This window comes from Halichoerus grypus, chromosome 5 (assembly GCF_964656455.1).
Source record: "Halichoerus grypus chromosome 5, mHalGry1.hap1.1, whole genome shotgun sequence".
Classification (NCBI taxonomy): domain Eukaryota; kingdom Metazoa; phylum Chordata; class Mammalia; order Carnivora; family Phocidae; genus Halichoerus; species Halichoerus grypus.
Genome location: NC_135716.1, coordinates 159,226,552 through 159,249,960, shown reverse-complemented (window position 1 = coordinate 159,249,960; position 23,409 = coordinate 159,226,552). Strand labels below are relative to the sequence as shown.

Below are 23,409 nucleotides of genomic sequence, written 5' to 3'. Positions count from 1 at the left end.
ATATTATGTAAATAGGTACTTGTGGCTTGGAATACAATTTCCAGAGACAACACTGTACACAGATTTTAAAAGTGTTGCATCTCAATCTCAAACAAGTTAGACCCAAAAATGGAAATGATGTGCTCTGGACAGCTCTGCTGGGTAATTCACAAAGCGCTCTGGGGATGATAAAAGCACAGACGTCAAAGATACCAATGGGGTCAGTACAAGATGCAAAAGTGGAAAAAACTAATCTTTCTAAATTTGAGATACTTCGTGTTATATGGTTTTAAATATCCATGTGTAACTACATTTATAAATTAAGCATTTTGAGTCAGCATTTGGTGATTTCTCTAAATATTTGTATATTCAAGTTGACCTCAAAACTTTTTATTGAAACTTCCATTTGGGAGAACAGGGTGTTATGTCCTTGGCTACCATATATTTAGGCTCATATGATATATAGCCATGAAAGAAAAGACCTATGAAATAATATTAAATAGAAAACATAAATTGAAAATGTTAGAAGAACCATGAGAGACGATGGACTCTGAAAAACAAACTGAGGGTTCTAGAGGGGAGGGGGGTGGGAGGATGGGTTAGCCTGGTGATGGGTATTGAGGAGGGCACGTTCTGCATGGAGCACTGGGTGTTATGCACAAACAATGAATCATGGAACACTATATCTAAAACTAATGATGTAATGTATGGGGATTAACATAACAATAAAAAATTAAAAATAATAAAAAAATAATAAATAATAAATAAAGAAAGAAAGAAAGAAAACATAAATTGAAAATGTTATAGTGTGATTCTAACTTTGTTTAAATACACACACACACACATACACACAATTACGGACATAGAAAGAATAGACTAGAAAGAATTACACCAAAATGTTAACAATGACTATATCTGGGCGCTGTGATCATGAAGTATATACAGCTTTTTCAAGTTGTTCTTTTCTTAAAAATATATTAATGTTTTAACTGAGGTAGATAATTTTTGAAGTCTTTTTTTTTAAAGATTATATTTATTTATTTGACAGAGTGAGACACAGCGAGAGAGGGAACACAAGCAGGGGGAGTGGGAGAGGGAGAAGCAGGCTTCCCGCGGAGCAGGGAGCCCGACGCGGGGCTTGATCCCAGGACCCTGGGATCGTGACCTGAGCCGAAGGCAGACGCCCAACCAACTGAGCCACCCAGGTGCCCCTGAAGTCTTTTGTAAAAGTGCCTCCTTTCCTAGATTCTCCCTTGGGGCTATTGGAATATATTTGTTCCTATTCATTCCCTAAATCTTTGGGAACTGCAAATGTATGATGGGGACAGGAGGATTTTAATAGACATATATGTGCTGGCCTGGGAAGATGTGCCTGCCACAGTGAGAGGGAGAAAAAAAGCAGGCTTTTTTTTCAATAACATGTATGTGATAGGATTCCCCCTCCGAAGGAAGAGAAGTGGGGGGAGAGAGAGAGAGAGAGCAAGGGAGGGAGGGAAGCATAAAGGATGTGTGTATCTATAGGATAAACATGTTTGCAGAGGCATGGCGGCAGGTCTAGGAGGAAACCCACCAAACAGCCAAAAGCCCCCCGGGGTGGAGAAATCCTATACGCCTCTGTATTGTTCATTTTTTTTTATTTGTGCAGTACATGTTTATAATAGGATGTAATCGGCTTTTTGCTGATTCTACTGAAACGGGGGAATGCTGAAGGCGAGTCCCATCCATTTATATTGCTTCACTACTCCACAAAAGAAAAAAATAATTAACCAGCATTTCCTAGACCCCTTAAGTCTGTAGGGTACAAAGGAGTTTACAATTACAGCAACAAGCGGCGTTTCTGTGCCCCATCTGCTAGGGCAGGACTTCTAGTCTCCAAGAGGACACAGAGACACAATTGAGCATGAAGAGCTGTTTGCTGAGTGTTTCCTACGCACCAGGCACTGTGCCAAGTGCAGTGCATGCATTAGCTGAGTTAACCCTTACCACAACCTTCTATCCATTTTATAGCTGAAGAAACTGAGGTATGACAAGGGTGAGCTTGCACAGCTGGTCAGTGGCAGGGCTGAGATTTGACTCAGGCAGCTGGGCATCCCTTGGGTGACTCATGTGTGCCCACAAATACACCTTCAAGCCACAGCCCTGCAGTGGCAGCCTGTACCCATCATGGAGGGCACCAATATGGGGGCCAGGGACGCTGAGGCTTCCAGCACCCTTTACCACCACTGGGTTGGGGCTGTGTGGCCAGAGAGCTAGGAGACCAAACTGCTAGGACAGCATCGGGACCAGTCTTCAAATTTCCGGATCCTGTCCAGGCCTGGCCACTACCCTCCTCCTAAGAGATCCTTAGGGAAAAGAGCCCACCAAGGAACCACTCAGGGCCAGCAACCTCTTCCTAGCTTGTCTCCAGTCCCAGCCCCAATGTGAGCATGCTGGGCTGGCCCTGACTTCCTTTTCCTAAACTAAGCTGGGCCACCCCCTTCCCCAGCCTAATCTCTGATCTCAGGACCCTGAGGTGAGATGGGCTCTAGTCCCACCTGATCCCTGCCCCCAAGGGCCAGAGAAAAACAGCAGAGAGACAGACAGTAAGAGAGAGAAGCAGCCCCAAAGCCGTCCCCAGGCTGAGCAGACTACACCCTCACAAGACCGTATTAGGGCTGCCCAGCTGGGGAACGGGGGAGAGATATCCAGGCGGAGAATTGGACCTTCTCCCATTTTGGAGAAGCCCTAACCAGTGCTCCATCCTGTCTCCTGCAGGGATGGAAAAGAGAAGAAAGAGCATGCCCACAAACCCTAGATGTGGCCTCCTAGATGTGGCCTCCTGAGGTCCTTAACTTAGGCAATAAGCATCCTTCTTCCCTTGGGGGTGGGGAGGGGCACAGTTTCTAGCCCTCGATGCCGATCCATCCTCGGGGAGGACTATCACGGGCAGTCAGGGAAGAGGGGACCCCCACCTCAGTGCCCTGCTGCTGCTGCAGGTGGTGGCCCTGTCACCGTCAAGCTATCAGTGAGAGAGCCTGGGCCTTCAACACACCAAGGCTGCTCTGTGTTCTCTGAAGCCCCCGTGCTAAGCTGGGCACAACGCCCCCCCACCCTTTTGTGCCACACGGCCTGGTGCTGACGGCACAAGCTAGCCCCCAAAAGCACCTCCTGTTTCTACTTGCAGACCTCCACCCCCACGTTCCCAGGGCTCAGACAGAGGCCCAGATGAGGACAGAATTGCCCTCTCCCACCTCCCTAGGATGCTTTCCCCCATTGATCATGCCTACAGACAGCCTCCAGCCGGTCCTCCATACTCTCCATACCCGCAGTCCTTGCCTCATGGTGCCTAACCCCACGTTAGCTCTGGGTAGAAACAGCCCTGCCCCCATCCGTAGCTTCACCTCCCTGTGTTCACACGTTCTTAAAAGGTAACAGCTCCCCCACCCCGAAACCTCCATCAGACACAAGTCCCGTCCTTGGTCAGTGGGCCCCTGAATCGGCACAGAGCTGTGACTGACTTGTCAATGACATTACAAAAGGTCAGAGGAAATACGCAGTAACATGCCCGGCAGGGGCCGGGGCTCCTGGTCCTCGACCCCCCTTGGAAATAAGAGAAGGACCTACAAGCCTCTGGAAATAAGAGAAGGACCTATGAGCCTCTGGAAACCACTATCCATTTCTCCTCTCAGATTTCATCTCTTCCTTGGTCTTCCTTTTGATCTTGTCTTCAAGCCAGAGATGAGCATTTCCACGTTGACTCAGGCTTGATTATAACTGACTCTGAACCTTTCTAGTGATTAAAGTAGCCGCAAGGCGATGTTCTCCAGAGATCTGTACTGCAGGTTGAATAATTCAAGGCATCCCTTCCAGAAGGCTGAGAAAACTGGGAGGAAAAAAAAATCAGAAAGCAGAAAACTTTTTTTTTTAAAGAAAAGAAAAGAGTAATTTCCCCCACGCTGGCTACACAATAAGTACTCGATAAACGCCGGTTAATTTTGATTGACAGAAACACTCAAACAGAAATCCAGTGGAGGACTGGCAGTAACCTGGCGAGCCTGGAGCCAGAAAATGGATGCTTCCAGCAAGTGGGGCAGTTCAGGCCACATCCTCCCTTCCCACCACAGGATGATATGCTTAGGAGCTTCTGGTGTTTTCCTGACGAGGACAGAAGCTTGAAATGAGGACTGTAGGGGATGGGTGAGGTGGTAACTGTCGCCTTGCCCAGCCTCGTGGGCTGAGGTTGAAGCCGGTGGAGAAGGGTTCAGCCCAGAAGATGACGGAGCTGTTTTCATGAAGGCTGACGATGTGAGACTCTGGGTCCAGGCTGGGCTGCTCTGGTGCCCGCGTGGCCAGGTGTGACATGGTGAGGAGGGGCGGTCCTCTCTCTCCCTCAGCTCTGGCATCCTGTGGCAGAGTCAGGGAGACACGAAGCAATGGTAGAGCAGAATCAAGCCATCCACACTGAGCAGAACTCCTGGGAAGTGGCCTTCCTAGTGACAGCATCAGCAGCAACGGAAGTGACCAGTCACCACCTTCAAATGGCGAGCAGAGGGCTGCCCCAGGAGAAGAGGAGGCATGGATGTGAGAACCAGCTACTGTAGGTGACCTAACAGAACCAAGGAACACTCCAGGGGGAAGAGGAGACCTCCCAAGGGGCAGAGAGAGTCTGCAGCTCTTATAGTCTAGGACTAATGGTACCGTGGCTGTGCTCCCCCCCACAGGCTGGGGCAGTCCGGATGGTTCAGGTTTTAGAACTTCCTACACGGGACTGGCCCGACGTTTCGCATCAATACCTACTGGAGGGCGCCTGGGTGGCTCAGTTGGTTAAGCGACTGCCTTCTGCTCAGGTCATGATCCCGGAGTCCCGGGATCGAGTCCCACATCGGGCTCCCTGCTCGGCGGGGAGTCTGCTTCTCCCTCTAACCCTACCCCCTCTTGCGCTCTCTCTCTCTCTCAAATAAATAAATAAAATCTTTAAAAAAAAAAAAAAAAAAAAATACCTACTGGAAATCCCTAAGCTAAGAAGGCTCTGGACTCCTCCTATCCGACCCCTCGTGTTCCAGAAACTGAAGCCCAGAGAGCCTGGGTTGCCCAAGGTCACACAGCTAGTTAGGATTGTGCGTGAGACAGACAGACAGACAGACAGACCGGGATTCGGGCCCACTGACTAGTCAGTGCCTCACCCACGACTCTGGCCATTGCTCTGCCAGCTTGTCGCTGAGCTGGACGCCCAGCTGCCGCGCTCCCTGAGCTGGCACACTCAGCATCCCCAGAGCCAATTCATCTACCTGTGCTTTAATGAGCATCCGATGCTGCGACCAGGGACCTGAAGGCCCAGAAAATTCCAATTTCAAGCCCACTCTTTAGAGTCAATTAGCTTCACAAGCCCACACCCTGGAGACCCCAGGGCCCCAGGAACCATGGAACCAGCAGCTGGGGCATCTCCCCAAACACTGAGCCCCGGGCCCTGGCTGGACAGCCGTCTTGGAAATGGGAAATAGCTGGGAAATAGCCAGACGATTGGAAAATGGGGCCTAGTATTGATCTGGAATGACAGGAGGAGTCTCAACATCTCTGGGCAGAACAAATCATCAAGGAATAGACACACTCTCTGCTTTCAGACCCTCCCTCCAAAATCACTGCAGGTTGGCAAACTCGGGAAGAGCCCAGACAGAGAGGTTCAAAGAGGTTAGCTCTGCCACACCTGTTGGGTTCTCTGTCCAGCCCTGCCCCCCATTTCTATTCACCTCCTTCTCCCTCCACCTACTCAGGGCCATGACCACTATGGCTCCGCCCCTATGGCCACTGTTGATTGGACAAGGAGTGGGCATGTGGTCTGACCTGGACCAGAGTCCCTTCCCTAAGGATTGTGGGAAACTCCTGATGGGGGTGGAGGGAGAGGAAGAAAGAGATTAAGTCTCAGGTACCAGGGGCTAGAAACTGTGTGAGGGGCCTTTTCCACCCACCCTGTGGACCAGAGAAGCAAAGAAATTCTGGCTTCAGAGAAAGAAGCAGGAAGCAGAAAGGAGCAGAGAAGAACAACGGAGAGTACAGGGCCTTCCAAAATCGACCTCCTATAATGTACCCCCCCCCCCCCGCCCCATCCCTCTGGGGCGCACAGACACATTTGCTCTGTTTTCTGCTGAACTGTTTCTCTTCTGGTTTAAACACCCTTAGGTCCTTCAACTGCTCCTCGTTGGAGGTGATCTGTGATGCCGTCCCCATATTAAACAGACTGGGGTGTCTCTGTTCCCTCTGGAGTGAGCTCAAGTGGTCCAGGCAGCTATGAGGAGAGGGTGGCCCTCCCTGGCTCCTCTGTTCAGGTGGCCCGAGTCTGTCAGCCGTGTGGCAGCCGCGCTGCTGCTCGGTTGGCTCACGGGAAGCCACATTTTCTCACCTTCCTTCATTTCACTGGAGTAAGGCTTTCAAGATGCTACCCTCTCATCGTCTGTCCCTCTCCATCTGCTCTCATCCCCTCGTCCCCTGGCTCCCTGCCGCTACTCTGCTTCCTGTCCCGCCCCACACAGAAGCCAGGGCTTGCTGCCTAGGACACAGAGCTGACGGCCTTGCACCCTGGGTAAGCCTTTCCGTGGCTCCCCTACCCTGGAGGAGACAGTCTGAACCCATGGGAGCAGAGTGTTCCAGGCTCTGCCTGCCCATCTCTCCAACCTGTCTCCGCGCCCCCCCCACCTCACAGCTGATGGGGACCACACCCGAGCGCTTGTTCTCACCCTGCCACACTTGGGGACCTGTCGCTCCTTCAGCCTGCATTGTCCTTGTGGCTACATCACGGCGGGCAGCTCTGGACTCAGACAAGATGGGTTGGAATCCGAATTCTGCCAACCAGTAAGTAGTCTATAACCTCGAGAAACTTCACTCCCTCTCTGAGCCTCTGCTGCCTCAACTATAAATCGGTAATAAAAACAACCTTCCAGGGCGCCTGGGTGGCTCAGTCAGTTCAGCGTCTGACTCTTGATTTCAGCTCAGGTCGTGATCTCAGGGTCGTGAGATCGAGCCCCACGTTGGGCTCCCTGCTGGGCATGGAACCTGCTTAAGATTCTCTCCTTGCCCTACTTGTGCGATCTCCCTCTCTCTAAAAAATAAAATATAAAACAGTAAATTTGCTAGTAGCCAAATTAAAGGAAGTAAAAGGAAATGGGTGAAATTGTTTAAAACAAAAAACAAAACAAAACCTCCCCGCAGGACTGTGGAGAGAATTTGAAACAACTCAGGTAAAGCATCAAGCACAGCACCTATAGGTGCCTATGAAGTGCTTTGTCAGCCTGCTAAGGTTTTTAGGTAGACCTAGAAAATTCCTATCCCCATAGCAAAGCCCAGTGCCAGTGTTAGCACACCCATGAAGTTTTCCCCACCCAGTCCTAGACTCTGATAGAGCTCCTGCCTCTGACCTTGTAGCAACTTAAACATGCTCCTTTAAGCTGCCTGTCCCTCTACACAATCATCTACATCTAGGTCTGTCCCCCCACCCTCTTATCTGGGTGACACCAGGGCAAGAACCGGGTCTGATTTCTTCTCTGCAACCCCCAGTACAGGCCTGGCATGCAGAAGAGATCTGTAGATGTTTACTTAATCGAATCACACTGGATGGCTCAAATCTTATTAAATTCTGTCACCCGGCATACTCTCCCAGCTTTTAGAAGTTGGACTTCCTTCTTCATCAATAACAATAATCATAGCTAAACCCTATTGTTCGCTTCCTGTGTGCCAGACACCTTCTGGGTGTGCACCTCATGATTATCTCTTTTCATCTTTACAGCCACCTATGAGGTAGGCACTGTCACTAGCCTTGTTTTCCAAATGGGGAAACTGAGGCTCGGGGAGTTGTGTCAGATGTCCAAAGTCAAGCAGCCAGGAAGCAGAGGAGCCAGATCTGAGTCCATGTGTTCTGTTTCCTCTTTTTGCCTCTTTTGCCTCTTTTTTTAGCTTTTTATTTTTAAATAATTTTCAATTTATGGAAGAGTTGCAAACATGAGGCAGAGTCCCCATATGCCCTCTACCCAGCCCCCACTAGCGTTGATGTCTCCCTTAACTGTCGTGTATTGATCAAAATTAAAAGTTAATGTTGGGACAACAATATTAACAAAACTATAGACATTACTCTGATTCCCCCAGGTTTTCCACGAATGCCCTTCTTCTGTTCCATGACCCAGTCCGGCATCCCAGGTCACAGTTAGTCGTGATATCTCCCTAGTCTCCTCTAGACTGTGACCATCTCTTGGTCTTTCCCTGTCTTTCATGACCCTGGCACTTTTGGAGAGTAACAGATATAGTTTATAGATGCTCCCCCGTTTAGATTTGTCTGGTGTTTCCTTGAGAACAGGCTGAGGTTATGGGTTTGGGGGAGCACGCTGCAGAGGCACAGTGCCCAGCTCCTTGCATTGTTTTGGGGGCACATATCAACATGACTTGTGACTGGTGACGTTAGCACTCATCACTTGGTTTCTCCCCTGCAGAGTTGCTATTTTTGCTCACTTGCTTTTAACCAGCATGCTCTAATGCCCCTCGGTCAACATCATTGGTGCTGGAAAAGAATAGTGCCTAGTCCGGTGGGATGTTTACAGGGGTAAGAGCCCAGAACAAAAGGATTCTGGATTGCCCAAAGCACGGCCAAAGTGTCAGCTGCCCCTCATGGCATCCAGAGTGTCAGGAAAGGGCATTCTCCCCACGCTGGAATCATCAAGCAAGGCTTCCCGGGATCGCAGCACTTAGGAGGGATCTGTAAGGCAGCAGGGAGGGATGACCATGCCAGGCAGGGAACCGGCCCCAGAGTGGGCAGCCTCACAAGGAGAAGCCAGCAGGGACAGGCTCTAAATAAGAAGGCAGGATGACTCTGTAACCCTCTCAGTCCCTTCAAAACATCTCTGCATTTATAGCCTAGAAACTCAGAGCAGTGGTTTCCAGATGGGAAAAATCAAGCCAGTGGAGCATCGCACATTCCTCCCCCGCCCCCTCCTGCCTCTGCTCCCACCGCACTTTGACACTCCTCCTGGCATTTATCACAGCCGCCTTTGCTTTTAGATGCAAGCAAGCGTGCTAGTGTGAGCACCACCACCACCACCCCCCGCTGGACTGCAGCAAGGGGGGGCCTGCAGGATCCTCCTTTGCCCCTCCTCCTCCAGGCACGGAGCCCAGGGCCCGACACACAGTAGGGGCTTAGCAAAGGCTTGTGGGAAGGTGGGAAGGGAGCAGACTCGCTTCTGCAAGAAGCTTTGAGGAGAATATTCTGAAGACATTTTGTGACTCCTACCACCTTCCAAAGCTCAAAAAATCATTTTAAAAACTGATGACTGTGAAATTTCAATTATATTCACAAGGAGAGCTAGAATGAACCACAAGAAGCACAGAATAGTGGCTTTGCATTCGAGAGGCCAAAAAGGGCCTGAGAGAGGGGCAAGTGGGACAGGGTCCAGCCTTGAAGCCAGACCTATCTGCTTGCAGAGCCCAGCTACACAGGAGCAGTCCTGAATTCACAGCCCCTGCAGGAGGGGACAGCTCCAGGGAAATAGAAGTCTATAAGGACGGGTAAGTAGATGTCATGAAGCAGCTACCAAAAATAATTTTGTGCTTGAGGCTGCATTAATAGCACCATAACATCTGCACCAAAGGAGGTGATAGACCTGTTCTGCTCTACGCTGGTCAAACCACAATCAGAGAGTTGGGTTCAGAAAGACAAACTGGTTTTGTGCAGAGGTTGGTCTTGAGAATAGAGAAAGGCTGGACTTAGCCAGGGAAAGGATGGGAAGAATGTTCCAGATAACAGAAAAATACGTGTGAACAATCTGAGACAAGTTCTGACACCTTCTGAGGACCTTCAAGAAAGGCCAGCATGGCTTAAAGAGAGAAAGCAAGTGGTAGCCAGACTTGAGGCTAGAGAAGTGGGTGGTGGCCAAACCTCTCGGGTCACTGGAGTCATATACAATCTGGATTTTATCCCAAGAACAATGAGAAGCCCTTGTCTGTCTTTGCTTATTGGCCACGGACACATGCTGGGCTAAAAGACACCCCCCCTCCAACACATTAACACACCATGGAGGGACTGCTCATCTATGCCCAGTAGAGACACTATAGTGGAAGAGCTTCAAAGTGGCAGGAGGAGGGGATCCCCTGAGCCTTGACCATGAGAACATGGCCCAGTGGAGAACTAGCCAAAGCCACCATTTGGCAGCCTGCCTTCACTTCTGGACCTGGCCTTCAGGGATCTCAGAGAGCCAGCAGCTGGTAGAAAAGGCTTTCTGCAGCAGAATTACATGATGTCTACTTTTTTGGGGCCTCACCCTGTAGAAAACAGGGCACCAGAGCTCATCTCTCTCTCCTGCTGGACTTCCCTTAAAATCAAAAGAAGCAAACACCTGTTATTCCACTCTTCCTACCGTGAGTGCAGCCAAGCCTCCCAGGCCAGCACACGGTGGGCACCATCTGGGTCCCTAGAGATAGCTTCATAGGCACTTCACTGCAGCAGACCACGGACCATTAGCCTCCAGCCCTGGATGCAGAGGAGAGTCCCTCTGTCCTCCACTCCACACCACCAGCCCGGCCCCTCTCTTCCTGTTTCCCAGATGCCGCTCCTGGGACCTCCACCCTCAGCACCTCCCGAAATCAGGTGCATCTGTCACTGTCACTGCTGCCATCAGCGGGAATGCGCTCTGCAGGTCCCTGCTTTGTCACCCTCTAGTCGAGGTCCAGGATGGGCGTGTCCGATTGGTCCTCAGCCTGTATCCTGCCAGCAAGGGAACCTGGGAAAGTGAGTTTTCTGATTGTCTGCTGAGGCTGTCTGGTTCCAAGACTCAAAAGCTAGAATGCTTAAATATGGGAACGTGGTTCCAGTGCAAGAAGACCAACAAGAATGGTGTATGCCCACCGCAGGTGGCTTCACGCAGCCCAGATTCTAGCACCAACTTCTCTCCTTGTCAAGGCTCTCTTAGTCTGAAGCAATGACAAGCTCAAGACTGGGAGTGACAGGCTGGATTAGAAGGCATCTGCGAGGCTCAGAGAACCCGCAAGGCAGGGGCCACCACACAGGCAAATCCCTTAGACCCTGTGACCCCAAGACTCCATGAGACCCAGGATCCCCAAAACTCCTGTTAGCAGCATAGGGAAGGGACTGTGGGTCCTGTGTGGCCGGACCCTCCATGTTTAAACCCCATGTTCACTCCCTGTGAAAGCAAAAGGTCAAAGCCAGAGGCAGAATCTACGTGAGGAGCTGAGCTGCTTCCTTTCCCTCAGGGCAGTCAGTCTCGGGGGAACTGAAACCAAAAGCTGCACAGACTGCCTCAAAGCATAAACTAAGGCTAAGAGGGACTCCCTGGCCCCTGCCTGCCCCCAACATATGCCCTAAAAGCTTCTGCTTCTTTAGCCACAATCCCACATCAAGACACAGGAAACAACCATGTCCGCCCCACCATGAAGCCAACAGCACCCTCTTCCTGGAATCCTAGGTGCCTGACCCCTTGGAGTCTATCTTCACCCCCATACCCTTCAAAGATGGGAAAACCATTCCATGAGTCCAAGCCATCTGCTTTCCAGAAAACTCCTGCACCTTATAAAACCCTTTCCTGAGATTCCAAGCCCAGAGCATCCCACCTGACAGCAGGGTACAGAGGCCAGTGCTGACCTGGGAGGGAGCAGCGTCCACCAGCCAGGACCCCATCTTTCTTCCCAGGTCCTTACCTAAGACTAGGTGGAGGCTAGAAAGAAGGGCTACCCCAGGGAAACATGCTACAATTAAACCGCCGTGAGAGCAAGATGACTAAAGCTCCCCCCGCCCCACCCCATCCCCCCCGACCCCCTGTGGTTAATTTAGGATTTGCCACACTGCCCATCTCTTCCAGAAATTAGATGAAACCTTTAGGGAAGAGGAGCGATCTGTGTTGTATAATCACACACTTGGGACACCAGCACCCCCCCACCACCACCCCTCCCCTTTAGCCTAGAGAAAAGAATAATAATAATAATAATTAAGCTGGTCTATTTATGGTCCTGAAAATCAGCAGTTCTGGGCCACACCTGCTAGGGTCGAGCTGAGCTGCGGAAAGCCTCCGTGAGGCGTCCCCACGTCTGCCTAACTGTAGCGGGCAAGATGTAGGAGGTGCCAGCATCCCTCCTTCGGGCAGAACACAAGGGCTGTTTAGAACAGCTCATTGACGGGGTCAAGGAGAGGAAGCCGGAGACTCTGAAGGGCATTTCACGTCGTGAAATCCAGCCGGTGGCCCAGGCTCATCACTCAGCATAAGCCATACAGATTTATTTATATTTTGCACGAAAGAGGGAAATTACTTAGCCATAGGGATCAATTCTTCAATCCAATGTTTCTAACATGGCAATAAATTTATTTCATCATCTCCCCTTTTCTTTCTCCTCTTCTCGAAGCTTAAAGAAATAAGCCATTCGCTGGGGAGCCCTGGAACAGGGACAGGAGCAGAAGCAAGGCAGGAGAGAAGCAAGCCGCCACGCCAGGAAACCACTCACTGGGCCGCCCAGCTCTGGAGAGCAAGCTCTGGAGTCGGAGTCCTGAGACTAGGGTTCCAGACCCTGGTTCTGCCACTTTTCCGTGGTAGAAGTGACCCTGAGCAGGTAGGTCCATGAATCCCTGAAGTGGGGATAGCTATTCTGGGCCCCGCCGGGTGGGTGTGAGGAGTCAGTGAGACCAGATATATTCAGGCTCAGCTCCTGATACATCAACGCGATTGATTGAAGATGAATTGTAACCAGATGGGATGACGTGACCCATCGCTTCTCCCCACCCAGGCTGCACAGTCTGCGATGTTACAGAGACGTCATGGCTTGAGCAAGGGTAACACCGGGGCCATTTCCCAAGGCCAGAGACTACTTGGATGTCCCTCCCCATGCAGGGACAGGCTGAATCAGTGATGTTTGTGACGGCTCCGGCCGAATGCACCCCGGAGTCCAGGGAAGCCTCCAGCAGCTGGACAAGGGTGCTAAGTGGTCCCCCCTGGCACGACACCCCTTTCCACAGAGACAGGCCGGGGCTGATGTATGGGCCATGTCAATGCAGCTGCTGGTTAACGCAAGGCTGTGATGGAGAACCATGAACGTGGGAAAGGCCCGAGGAAAGGATGTTGTGGGGATGAGGCCCAGGGACGCACAGGAAACCCTGCTGCTGCAGTGGGGTGGGGGCAGGGGTTCAGATAGGGGGGACAGCTGGAGGAAGCCAAGACACAAGGGTGCAGGAAGATGCTCAGGAACCCGGGGCGTGGGCAGCAAGGAGCAGAAAAGATCATCCTTCAAGGCCTGTGCCAGGTGTCTCCTCTTCCAGGAAGATCTTTCTGATCTCTGGTTGTCCACTTGCTCCCAAAGTAGCCACAGCCCATGCATCTGTAAGACTCCTTCCCAGTGGCTTTCAAGACCCTCCAAATCTGGCCCCAGACCACCTGCATTCCCTTAGACTTCCCTTCCCCAAACTCAGCCCCTACCGCTCACCCCCAGGCCTTTGCTCCAGGCATCTCCTCTACTTGGAATGCCTGCCCTGCCTCCCTGCCACGTGCCAAACCTGAGTACCCTACTGATCCAACTCAAATGCGTCTTTTCCGGGACATTATCCTATGGCCTTCCTCCTGACCTGTTGTCATCCCGCCACCCCCAAATCCTCAGAACTTTTTGTCCTTTGGGCATGCTCCTTCTGTACCTTGCCCTGTTGCACCGACATTCATTCCAAACCAAAAATTGATTGAGGGAAGATAAACAAACATGGCATACACATACAATGGAATACCACTCGGCAGCAAAAAGCAACAAATTACTCGTACATACAACAGCGTGGATCTTGAAAATTGTATGCTGCATAAAAGAAACCAAACACAAGAGCTCATACGGTTAGTGAGTCCCATTATGTGAAGTCCTAGAACAGGCAAGATTAATCTCTGATGATAGGCATCAGAACCATGGTTGCCTCTGGGGACAAGGCAAGTGCTGAAAGGGGGAGACAGGACCCGGGGATTTTCTGGGGTGATGGAAATGTCCTGGTTCTGTGCTGCCCCACACAGTAGGCACTAGCCACGGTGGTCCCTGAGCACCTGAAATATGGCTAGTCTGAACTGAAATGCACTCTAAGTGTAAAATACACCCTGGTTTTCAAGGACTTAGGATGAGCAAAATAATGTAAAATATCTCATTAACAAATTTTTATATTGATTACCTGGCGAAGTAACAGTTTGGTTATATTATGTTAAGTAAATATGCTATTAAAATTAATTTTACCTGTTTCTTTTTATTTTTTTAACAAGGCTACTTGTTTTTAATTACCTATGCAGCCCACATTATATTCCTATAGGACAGCACTGCCGTAATCTTGATTTAGGTGTTGGTTACATGGGGGGACACATTCGCCAAAACTCATTAGAATATACCCGTAAGATCTGTGCATTTCACTATATGTAAGTGATACCTCCATTATAAAACAAATTTCAGTGAGCACCTACTATGTGCTGGCAGACACTGTGTTAGGTGTTGTTAATACCGTGCTGCCGAAAGAAAACAGACCCAGGACGCCTGTGTGGCTCAGTCGGTTAAGCGTCCAACTCTTGATTTTGGTTCAGGTCATGATCTCAGGGTTGTGACATTGAGCCCTGCATCTTCGGGCTCCACGCTCAGCAGGCAGTCTGCTTGAGATTCTCTCCCTCTCCCTTTGCCCCTCCCCCACCACCACTCTCAACAAATATAAATAAATAAATAAATAAATAAATCTTTACGAGAAAAGAAAAGACAAAACCAGACCCACTCAGTCTAATCAAAGAAACTGACTTTAAACAATTGCTCTAAAGCATGATTTTCTCTCATTCCCAAGCTTAGTACTGTTGAGGCAGGAACTGCATTTGGGCATCTTTGTCCCCATCACTGCCTAGCACAGAGAGGGGTGCATGTCAGGTGCTCAATGTATTCTGATACACTGAGTTGAACTACCGAATTGGCTAAAATTCATGTTCTGAAACAGGCAGGTAAATAGAGTCTACCTGGGGAATGTTGTTGCCTTTCAACCAGACCAGCTAATATGTTACAGCTTTGGTCTTTTTGTAAAATTTCCTGGGACAGAAGGATCCAGAGTCTATCACCATTCTTGGCCTACTCCTTTGGGATATAATCCTAGTCTAAGTCATGAAGCCTTTTGGTTAAATACTTTGAGCCTCTTGGGTAAATACTGTGAGGAGCAGGGTCGTCCAAATTAATTTTTTTAAGTAGATTTTTCTTATTTAAATCGGAGCATGTATATATGGACTGCTTTTTCCCTCCAGAGATTTTGCAGGTAAAGTATGTTAGGAAACATCCACACAGAACAGGTGCTCCCCACCAGGTGGGTGCACTCAGGTAAGTTTTTTAGGAAAGGTTTGTAAATAGACACGTGCCGGATTTCTTTCCAGATCCTCAGGCCTTGTTAGGAGAGTTACTCCTTGCCTCTTGGCTCAGAGCACTCTTTCCACCATGCCCACTTCCAAACATCTTGGGACTAAAGGGGAACCACTCACGTGATCCCCGTTTGCTGACGAGGTTTTAGAGAAAGCCACCCCATGACCTGTAGAAATGACTTGGCTGTGTGGATCCGTTAGAGACCACCGAAGTGAAAATCCCACTTGCAGTAGCTGCAGGAAGAGCGTCTATATTAGTTCATTTTAGGGCTGTTATTGACTTCTGCTCTGAGCTGAGCCTACGCAGGGTCCAGGGGCCCAGGAAACACATAGAAGGGTCAGGCCGGGTCCCTGACCCCTAGAATCCCACAGTCTAGCGGTAGGAGTATCATGAGGACAGTTACTGCCAAGTCACAGGTAAGGAGGGCCCAGAGAGACCACCTGGGGGGCATAAGGAAGGATGAGAGTCATGCCCACCGGGGCAAGGCTGAGCGGCAGCTCCCGGCTACCCCGTCCGTGCCGAGCACTTGCCGGGCTCCGGGTGTATACAGATGCCTTAGAACAGTCTCCTCCTTCCTTCATGTACCTGCCCCTCCTCACAGCAGCCAGGGACGGGGCTGAAAATCGTGAATCAGACCACATCACCCTGCCAGTTAAAAACTGTCTCTTTTTTTGTTTTGTTTTGTTTTATTAAAGCACAAGGACAGGACCCATGGGCAGAAAGAGCTACTTGTTAAAAACTTTCAATGACGTCCAATTACACTTAAAATATAGCTCCGTTTCTTGACATTATTGTATCGGTCAGCGATCGATCAATCACTGTATAACAAGCCACTAGCCAGAACAGTTCCTGTATGACAAACCACCCAAAACACAGTGGGCTCAAATGACAATGACATAATATCACATGTCTGTAGGTCAGCTGGCGCAGATGATTTAGTCTGACTCTAGAGGTTCCACATGTCTTTGAACTAAAAGGTCCACCTGGATGTGTTTTTTTCATGCAGATGGCGGAGTGCCTAGGCTTGGAACTTCTGGACAAGTATCATTGACCAAAGTAAATCACATAGCCAAGCCCAAAGGTAAGAAGCAGGAAGGATACTCCACCCACAGTGACTCCTTGGCTAGGGTGTGGATACAGGGAGGGATTAAGAATTAGAGCCAATAAGAGTGCCTGGGTGGCTTGGTCGTTAAGTGTCTGCCTTCGGCTCAGGTCATGATATCAGGGTCCTGGGATGGAGTCTTGTATCGGGCTCCCTGCTCGGCGGGGAGCCTGCTTCTCCCTCTCCCTCTCTCCCTCCCCCCTGCTTGTGTTCTCTCTCTCTCTCTCTCTCTCTCTCTCTCTCTCAAATAAATACTAAAAAAAAAAAAAAAATTGGAACCAATAATGCAAGCTATGATCTATCTTCTAATCCTCATCTCCCGGTTCACCTTGTACCATGCAATTCTCTTTCTTCACTCCAACCGCACTGGCCTTTTTCATTCCCTCATATGCAGCAAGCTCCTTCCCGCCCCAGGGCCTTTGCACAGTTCTTCCCTCTGCCTGAGACAGTCTTTTCCTCATTCTTTGTGGGATGGTTTCTCTCATCTTTCTTATGTCCCCTTTAAATGTCACTTCCTTAAAGAGACCTTTCACAGCTCCCAACTCAAGTGGGGCCCACTCTTAACCGTTTGTCATGGTGCCCTTCATCATACCCTTCACAGTCTGGACTGATCTGTGGCTTTTTCATTGTTCATTGTCCGTGTCCCCATGGGACCGTAAGCTCCACAGGGAAAGACAACGTGAGTTTTGCTCACCGAACCACACCGCCTGTGCCTTGCACGGTGACTGACACCTAACAGGTGTTCAGCTCACATTTGAGTGAATAAATGAGTTGCATTTGAGCTGACCTTTGGAGGAAGGTTGGAATTTGAGAAGCTGATGGAAGAAAAGGTGTTCCAGGCAAAAGAAACAGCCTCAGCCCATGGTTCTCAAAGTGTGGTGCCCAGGCCAGCAGCTTCAGCCCTCACTTGGGAACTTGTTAGAAATGCCCATTCCTAGGCCCTGACCTAGACCTCCGAAGCCAGGATCCCTAGGGGTGGGGCCCAGCAATTCTGCATTTTAACAAGCCCTTTCGATGATTCTGCGGCAGGCTGGAGTTTGAGAACTGCTTGCCTAAGCCACAGGCCAGCACTTTTTTTTTTCTGTAAAGGACAAGATAGTAAAGATTTTAGGCTCTGCAGGCCGGATAGTCTCCGTTGTAACTACCCAGCTCTGCTGTTGCAGCAGGGAATCAGCCACAGACAATGTGCAAATGCATGGGCGTGGCCGTGTGCCAACAAAACAGTATTTACACAAACAGGCAGATTTGGCTCACGGGGCTGTACGCGGCGGGCCCCTGGCCCCAGCAAAAATATTGACTGTGTCACAACGTGCGTCACTGAAGCTCACGCTTCACGTCTCTAACCGAAGAAACGAAAAATTCAGAGCTAAGCAAATTTCTTTTATATAAACATCCCATTTATTCAACAAATTAGGGTCTTCTTGCACCAGGCATTCACTGTCTAACAGTGAAGAGGACTCGTCCACGGTCTTCCAGAAAGGGAACTCAAACCATCCTGAGCCAGCAACCTTACCCGTGTTGTCCTTTTCATTCCTCACAAAACCACACCAGGTTGTGGTATTCTCCCCATCGGACAACCAAGGAGACTGAGATCAGCGGGGCAAAGTGACTTTTCTCAGGCCACAGAGCCAGGAACCAGCAGCGCCGAGAAATTCAGACCCCGAGCCAGGGCTGGGTCTCCCAAGGGCAGGATCCCACAGTCAGTCCAGAGGGACGGGGCCTGTTTTATTAAAGCTGCCGGAGTGCCTGACCAGCAACCTCCCCCGCCACCGCTTCCTGTCCTGCCACCAGCACCTGCTCCTTCTGCCCTCAGGAAAGTCAAATGCCGCTTGTCCCACCTGCCGACAGAGCCACAAAATGCATCCAAATGAAATTGCCGAGATAAATCACAACTTTCCCGTGTGCCGTGTACCTCTTCTCAAATGCAACCTGGGGATCCTGGGAGATGGGGAGTGTTGCTATTATTCAATAACATGCAAAGTAATTTTTTAGGAAGAATGCACTTTTTTGGATGAACATTGATTGAATCCCATCTTCCTGACCAGAGAGTTAAATCAAGCCTTTCAGACAGGTGATTGAAACGATGCTAGAAGTCGATTTGGTTTCACTCAAACTCGCCCTTGTGAGAAGTGAGCTAAGAGCTTCCCCGCTATCTCAAGAATCATCAAATTAAGAAGCTGGAGCTAACAGGGAACCAGAGAGGCGGCTTCAGCCCCAGTCTCTGCCGGCAGCCGGCTCAGAAGAGGCTGGGTCCCCGGGGGGACCAGGAACCAACGACTCCCACCTCTCAGGTCTCTCCTTCCAGCCAATCTAATGCCTTTTGCTGCAGGTTAGTTTTGCAGAAAGAAATTCATGCATTTTCTGCAGTAACTGGGGCATAAAAGTGCCCGTGGCTTTGGGGAAGAGACCGGCCTGCGCACGCACCTGGCCAGCAAAGTGCCCAGCCCCCCGGGGAGGCGGCTTTCGCAGGCCAACACCGGGGCGTGGGAATGTCCCCTCCGGGCTTCGTTCCTGCCCAAGAGCCGATGATGCACTCGCTCCTCCAGTCCCCTCCCAGCCCATCTGAGACCTGGTCCCAGAGAATCACCCCCGGAGAAGGCTCTGGTGCCCCCAGACAGGCAGAAACAAAGAACTTTCCAAAATGCTGGGGGCATTCCAAATCATCCTTTTCAAGTGGTGGGCTCCTGGGGGCAGCCAACATTTCCCATCAGCCTCTTCTGAGAGCTATCATCTGTTTTATCTCCATAAGTCTCCGCCTGACACTCCCTCTTCCTCTCCTCCCGCTTGGCCCCTCCCCAGGGCCACTTCTCCCTCTTCTCCAAAGACAACGTCAAAAAACTTTGCAGATTAAACGAAAACGAAGACCGTATCCAGAATGCGATCAGCTTAGCTCAGCCGGAAGCTTCCTGCCCCTCCTTCCACCATCACAGCTCCCATGCCAAAGACACTTTCTCAGCCAGGTAGGGGGACAGGTGAGCAGTGGCCTGTAGGCCCAGGGATGGCCTCCTCAGAAGGGAGTGGCCATTACCCTGGGAACCTCCAACACTGTCACCTGAGAGTAGCTGGGGTTCATGAGAAGCAAGCGGTGCACAGGCTTAGAAGGTGTCCTGCCTCCCTGGGGACTGGCCTCTCCGCACCAGCCCCACTGCTTTGCCTGGTCTGTGACATAGGTGTGGCCAGGAGCCAATGCCCACAGCTGACCACGACAGGCAAAAGTAGGGCCACTCTTCCTCCCAAAACTGGACTTAACCAAAGGTGAGGCAGGTCTGGCCATCCAACGGGATGCAGAGAATGGGACTAACTTGGAAGCACCTGCCCAGAAGGGGGTGAGCCTTATTCATCTCCAGAACCCCAGTAGAGGGAGGGGGGATGGGAAAGGAGCTTCTTGGAAAGGGCCTCGATCCAGAGCTCAGACTAGAAACTGAACTGAGGGACGTTGCCGTCTGGGGAGACAAAGGGATGCTGGCACCGGCCTAGACCCGGGGGGCCTGACAGCCCGTGCAGCTTGAGAAGGCAAGATGTCAACTGACCTTTGGGTGGGAGCAAGCCTCTGGCTGCCAGTCAGAGAGCCAGGCCTCCAGCCCCACCAGTCAGCCACCTCACAGCTCCCCCCACCCCGGGGTCTCAGTCTCCTCATCAGTAAAATGGGCACAAGGAGACCATCACCAAGACACCTTCTCATATGTTCTCTGTGATTGCCTCACCTGTAGCAGTGGGTGTCTTGGCAGAACTCCAGCTAGGCAGAATGCTCTGGAGCGCTCGGAGGGCGAAGCAAAGAGTAAGAGTGTGCTGTTGACCTAGGGAGTCCCCAGGAGGAAGATGGAGAGGAAGTTAGAGACACCAGAACACGCATCAAGACCTGGTGAGAACAGTGAAGCTGGGCTGCTGGGGGAGAGAGGGAATGAGGGGCGGGGGCACAGCCAGGCAGCCACGTCCCATTCCCACCCTCTGGTTTGAACACCCATTCTAAACCCAGTCCTCCCTCGTTGTTCTGTTTTGTTACACGCTGTTCTTTTCCCTCATGACACCCATCCTGACTTAGGTTCTTTTTATTTATTTATTTATAGGCCAAACACTTACAGAGCACTTATATGTGCCAGGCACTATTCTAAATGCTTTATGCATAGTAACTCACTTAATCCTCACAACAACCCTATGAGAGAAGTGTTATTGTTAATCCCATTTTACAGATGAGAAAAGCGAGGCACAGAAGATCAAGGAACTTGCCCAAGATCAGCACAGCTCATAAGCAGCAGAGCTAGGACTTGAACCCACGTGCTTCCTAAGGGCAGGGCTTAGGTCCGTTTCATTCATTTGTGTTTATTATCTAGCACATAGCAGGAGCTCAATAAATTCATTAAATCTACAAGGGAATGATAGGACCCAGGATGGCTGACATGGACTCAAACTGCCACCGGAGACCCACTAGGACTAGGCAGGGGCCGGCTCCCACTGTGAGGAGTTCGCCATCTGGCCATTCCGTGCCCTGAGCTGGGGTCTCCCTGGGCCCTCAAGAAGGTCCTAGAGTCCGGCTTGAACCCTCGCTGGGGTCTGTGGGAACAGGAGACTCTGCCTTCCCGTGGCTTCCCCTACCCCCTCCGCCTCTGTGGTTGGAGACTGCAATTAATTATGCCGTGTAATTAGATAAAGAATATTCATTTTTCATTAATGACAGTAAACTCTTGCTCTATGGCTGAGTTCCTTATGTTTTAATTAAGCAGGGCTCCTGAAAGCCGCGTGGCTCCTTTGCGAGTGCTCCCTCTTATAATGAACAGTCACTTAGAATTTTAAGAAGTGAAGGAATCCTTCCCCAAGTTAATTACCTCAAAATTAGCTTAATCACAGCTCATTTAAACTTATCTAAACAACAGCGCAAGGAGTTTCAGGAAACAGAGGTTCTGACTTGGCTTGTTAGCGTCACAAAAAGTCATAATAACATGAAAGTCCCTCCGAAGGGTAGCAGTGACCCCTTGCTCCATTGGCTGAGGGCTCCTCAGAGCCAGAATGTTCGCAGCATCAGGGGACTGCGCCAGGAGGGGACGTCTGGCCTCTTCCACCACCAACGGCATATCTATGGCCGCCGCGGTTCGTGGGGGATACGGGGTGCTGGGGACCCCTCTCTTGCCTGCTCTCGGAGAGAGGACAAAGCACCAGGCCCAGGGTCTAGGCTGCCCCTCCCACCTCAAACACCCCACACCTCCTTCATCACCCTCCGGCCTGCTCGTACCTGGCTTGTGGCCACTTGCGGCCTCTCTCTGCTGGGCAGGACCAGACCATGCGTCTGTGCAGAGGAGGTGACCAGGCCCTGGAGAAGCGCAGGCTCTGGGGGGAGCACCCCACGGGTGCTCAGTATGCATTTACGGAATGAATGACCAGCTGCATGGCCCCAGGATGCAGAGCTAGGATCAGTTACGAAACTGCCAGAGTTTAGCTCACTACAGAAACAGGACCATCCTCCAGGAACACCAGGCTGGGCTGTCCCCAAAGAACATTCGTGGAGGCCTCACTGTGTGCCCGGCACTGGGCTGAGTCCTACCCATCAAGCATCTCATTTAATCCTCTCAACAGCCCTGCAGCATAAGGACGATTATTTTTTTTTAAGATTTTTTTATTTATCTGAGAGAGAGACAGAGCATGAGCAGGGGGAGGAGGGGGAGGGAGAGGCAGAAGCAGGCTCCCCGCGGAGCAGGGGAGCCTGATGCGGGGCTGGACCCCAGGACCCTGAGATCATGACCTGAGCCAAAGGCAGACGCTTAACGACTGAGCCACCCAGGTGCCCCATAAGGACGATTATTATCCTCTTGTCACAGGTGGGAAACCTGGCACAAAAAGGTGACAGAACTTGCCCAAGGTCACATCAGTAATAAACGGAGGAGGTAAACCCAGACAGTTGGGCTCCAAAGCCTAAGAAGGAGTCACCTCCCAGGCTGGGGGTGTGCAGAGGCTGGAGGACCACGGGTATGAGGACGCTCCAGAGGGGAGCCCCGGGTCGGAATGGAAAAGACGGGAGACTGGGTGAATCCTGGCCCCCCGTGCTATTTGTAGGTTAGAAGGGTTTGGGGCCTCAGACATTTCCACCTGTCCCTCGGACACCACACCGTTTAGCCCAACACCGTGATTTGGAAGGGTGACTAGAGCGAGCCCTGCAGAGAAGTCTCCCCGCACCTCACCCCCGCCCCCCGCATACACCCCCCTGCGGGGAGGGATGGGGGCAAGCAGGGAGGAGGCTGCAACTCCCCCTCCCGGTAGAGCAGCTTGGGACCTCTGAGTGAAGGAGGCTGGGAAATTATTTATCTGCATCCTCTGTTCCACACAATTGGCTTTCCTTTGCCAACTCCCTGTTGGAGTGGGAATGCTCTAAAAGCCTGGAAGGGGCGTCAAGCCATCATAAAAGACTTCCAAAAATAAGAAGCCCCCTCCCTGCTGTAGAGATAAATAGCTCTGGCAGCCAGCACTCCTTGCTCCTCCTGCCCAATCCCAGGTCACCCTGACTCCACCAAAGGACCCTGTAACTCCTGGCAAGGGTCCAGAACTTCCCAGCCACTACCTGTCCCCTCCTCCACCTCCCCCTTCTCCAGGAGAGGTGGCACCACTATAATTCCAGCTGTCACTGCCCTAATTACACCCCATAGCCCTCCCGCCAGCACCATGCGCCCCAAACCGCCTGCATAATGGGCCTTTTTTTTTTTTTTAAGACACTCTCTCCTTTTCACAGCTGCCTTTTGAAGGCGAACAATCTCACACAATGTCGCTTAATGACAGCGCAGCTCCACGATTCCCAGCCCCCAGGCCCCCAGCCCTCTTCCTCCCTCTCTCTCTCTCTCCCTCTTCCTCGCTCTGTCTCTCTCCCATTTTTTTTTTTACATGATAATCATCATAATTGTCATAATCACCCTGGAGTTAAAAGAAGGTACCTGGGACATTTCAATCAATCACAAAGTGACCTAATAAAAGGTCAGGATGGTCTGTGT

The 23,409-nt window shown here is 50.9% G+C and overlaps 1 protein-coding gene across 14 annotated transcripts in view; it reads right to left on the bottom strand.

Annotated features, from left to right (window-relative positions):
- LOC118552561 (uncharacterized) overlaps positions 1-23,409 on the bottom strand; it is a 165,740-nt gene that overhangs the window by 78,171 nt on the left and 64,160 nt on the right. Inside the window, exon 4 of one of the 14 annotated variants that reach the window (XM_078073399.1) lies at positions 20,143-20,235. The exons of the other annotated variants lie outside the window; for them this stretch is intronic. Within the exon in view, the coding sequence (XP_077929525.1) occupies positions 20,143-20,235 (93 nt within the window). The remainder of the gene's footprint in view (positions 1-20,142; positions 20,236-23,409) is intronic. 14 annotated transcript variants of the gene reach the window in all.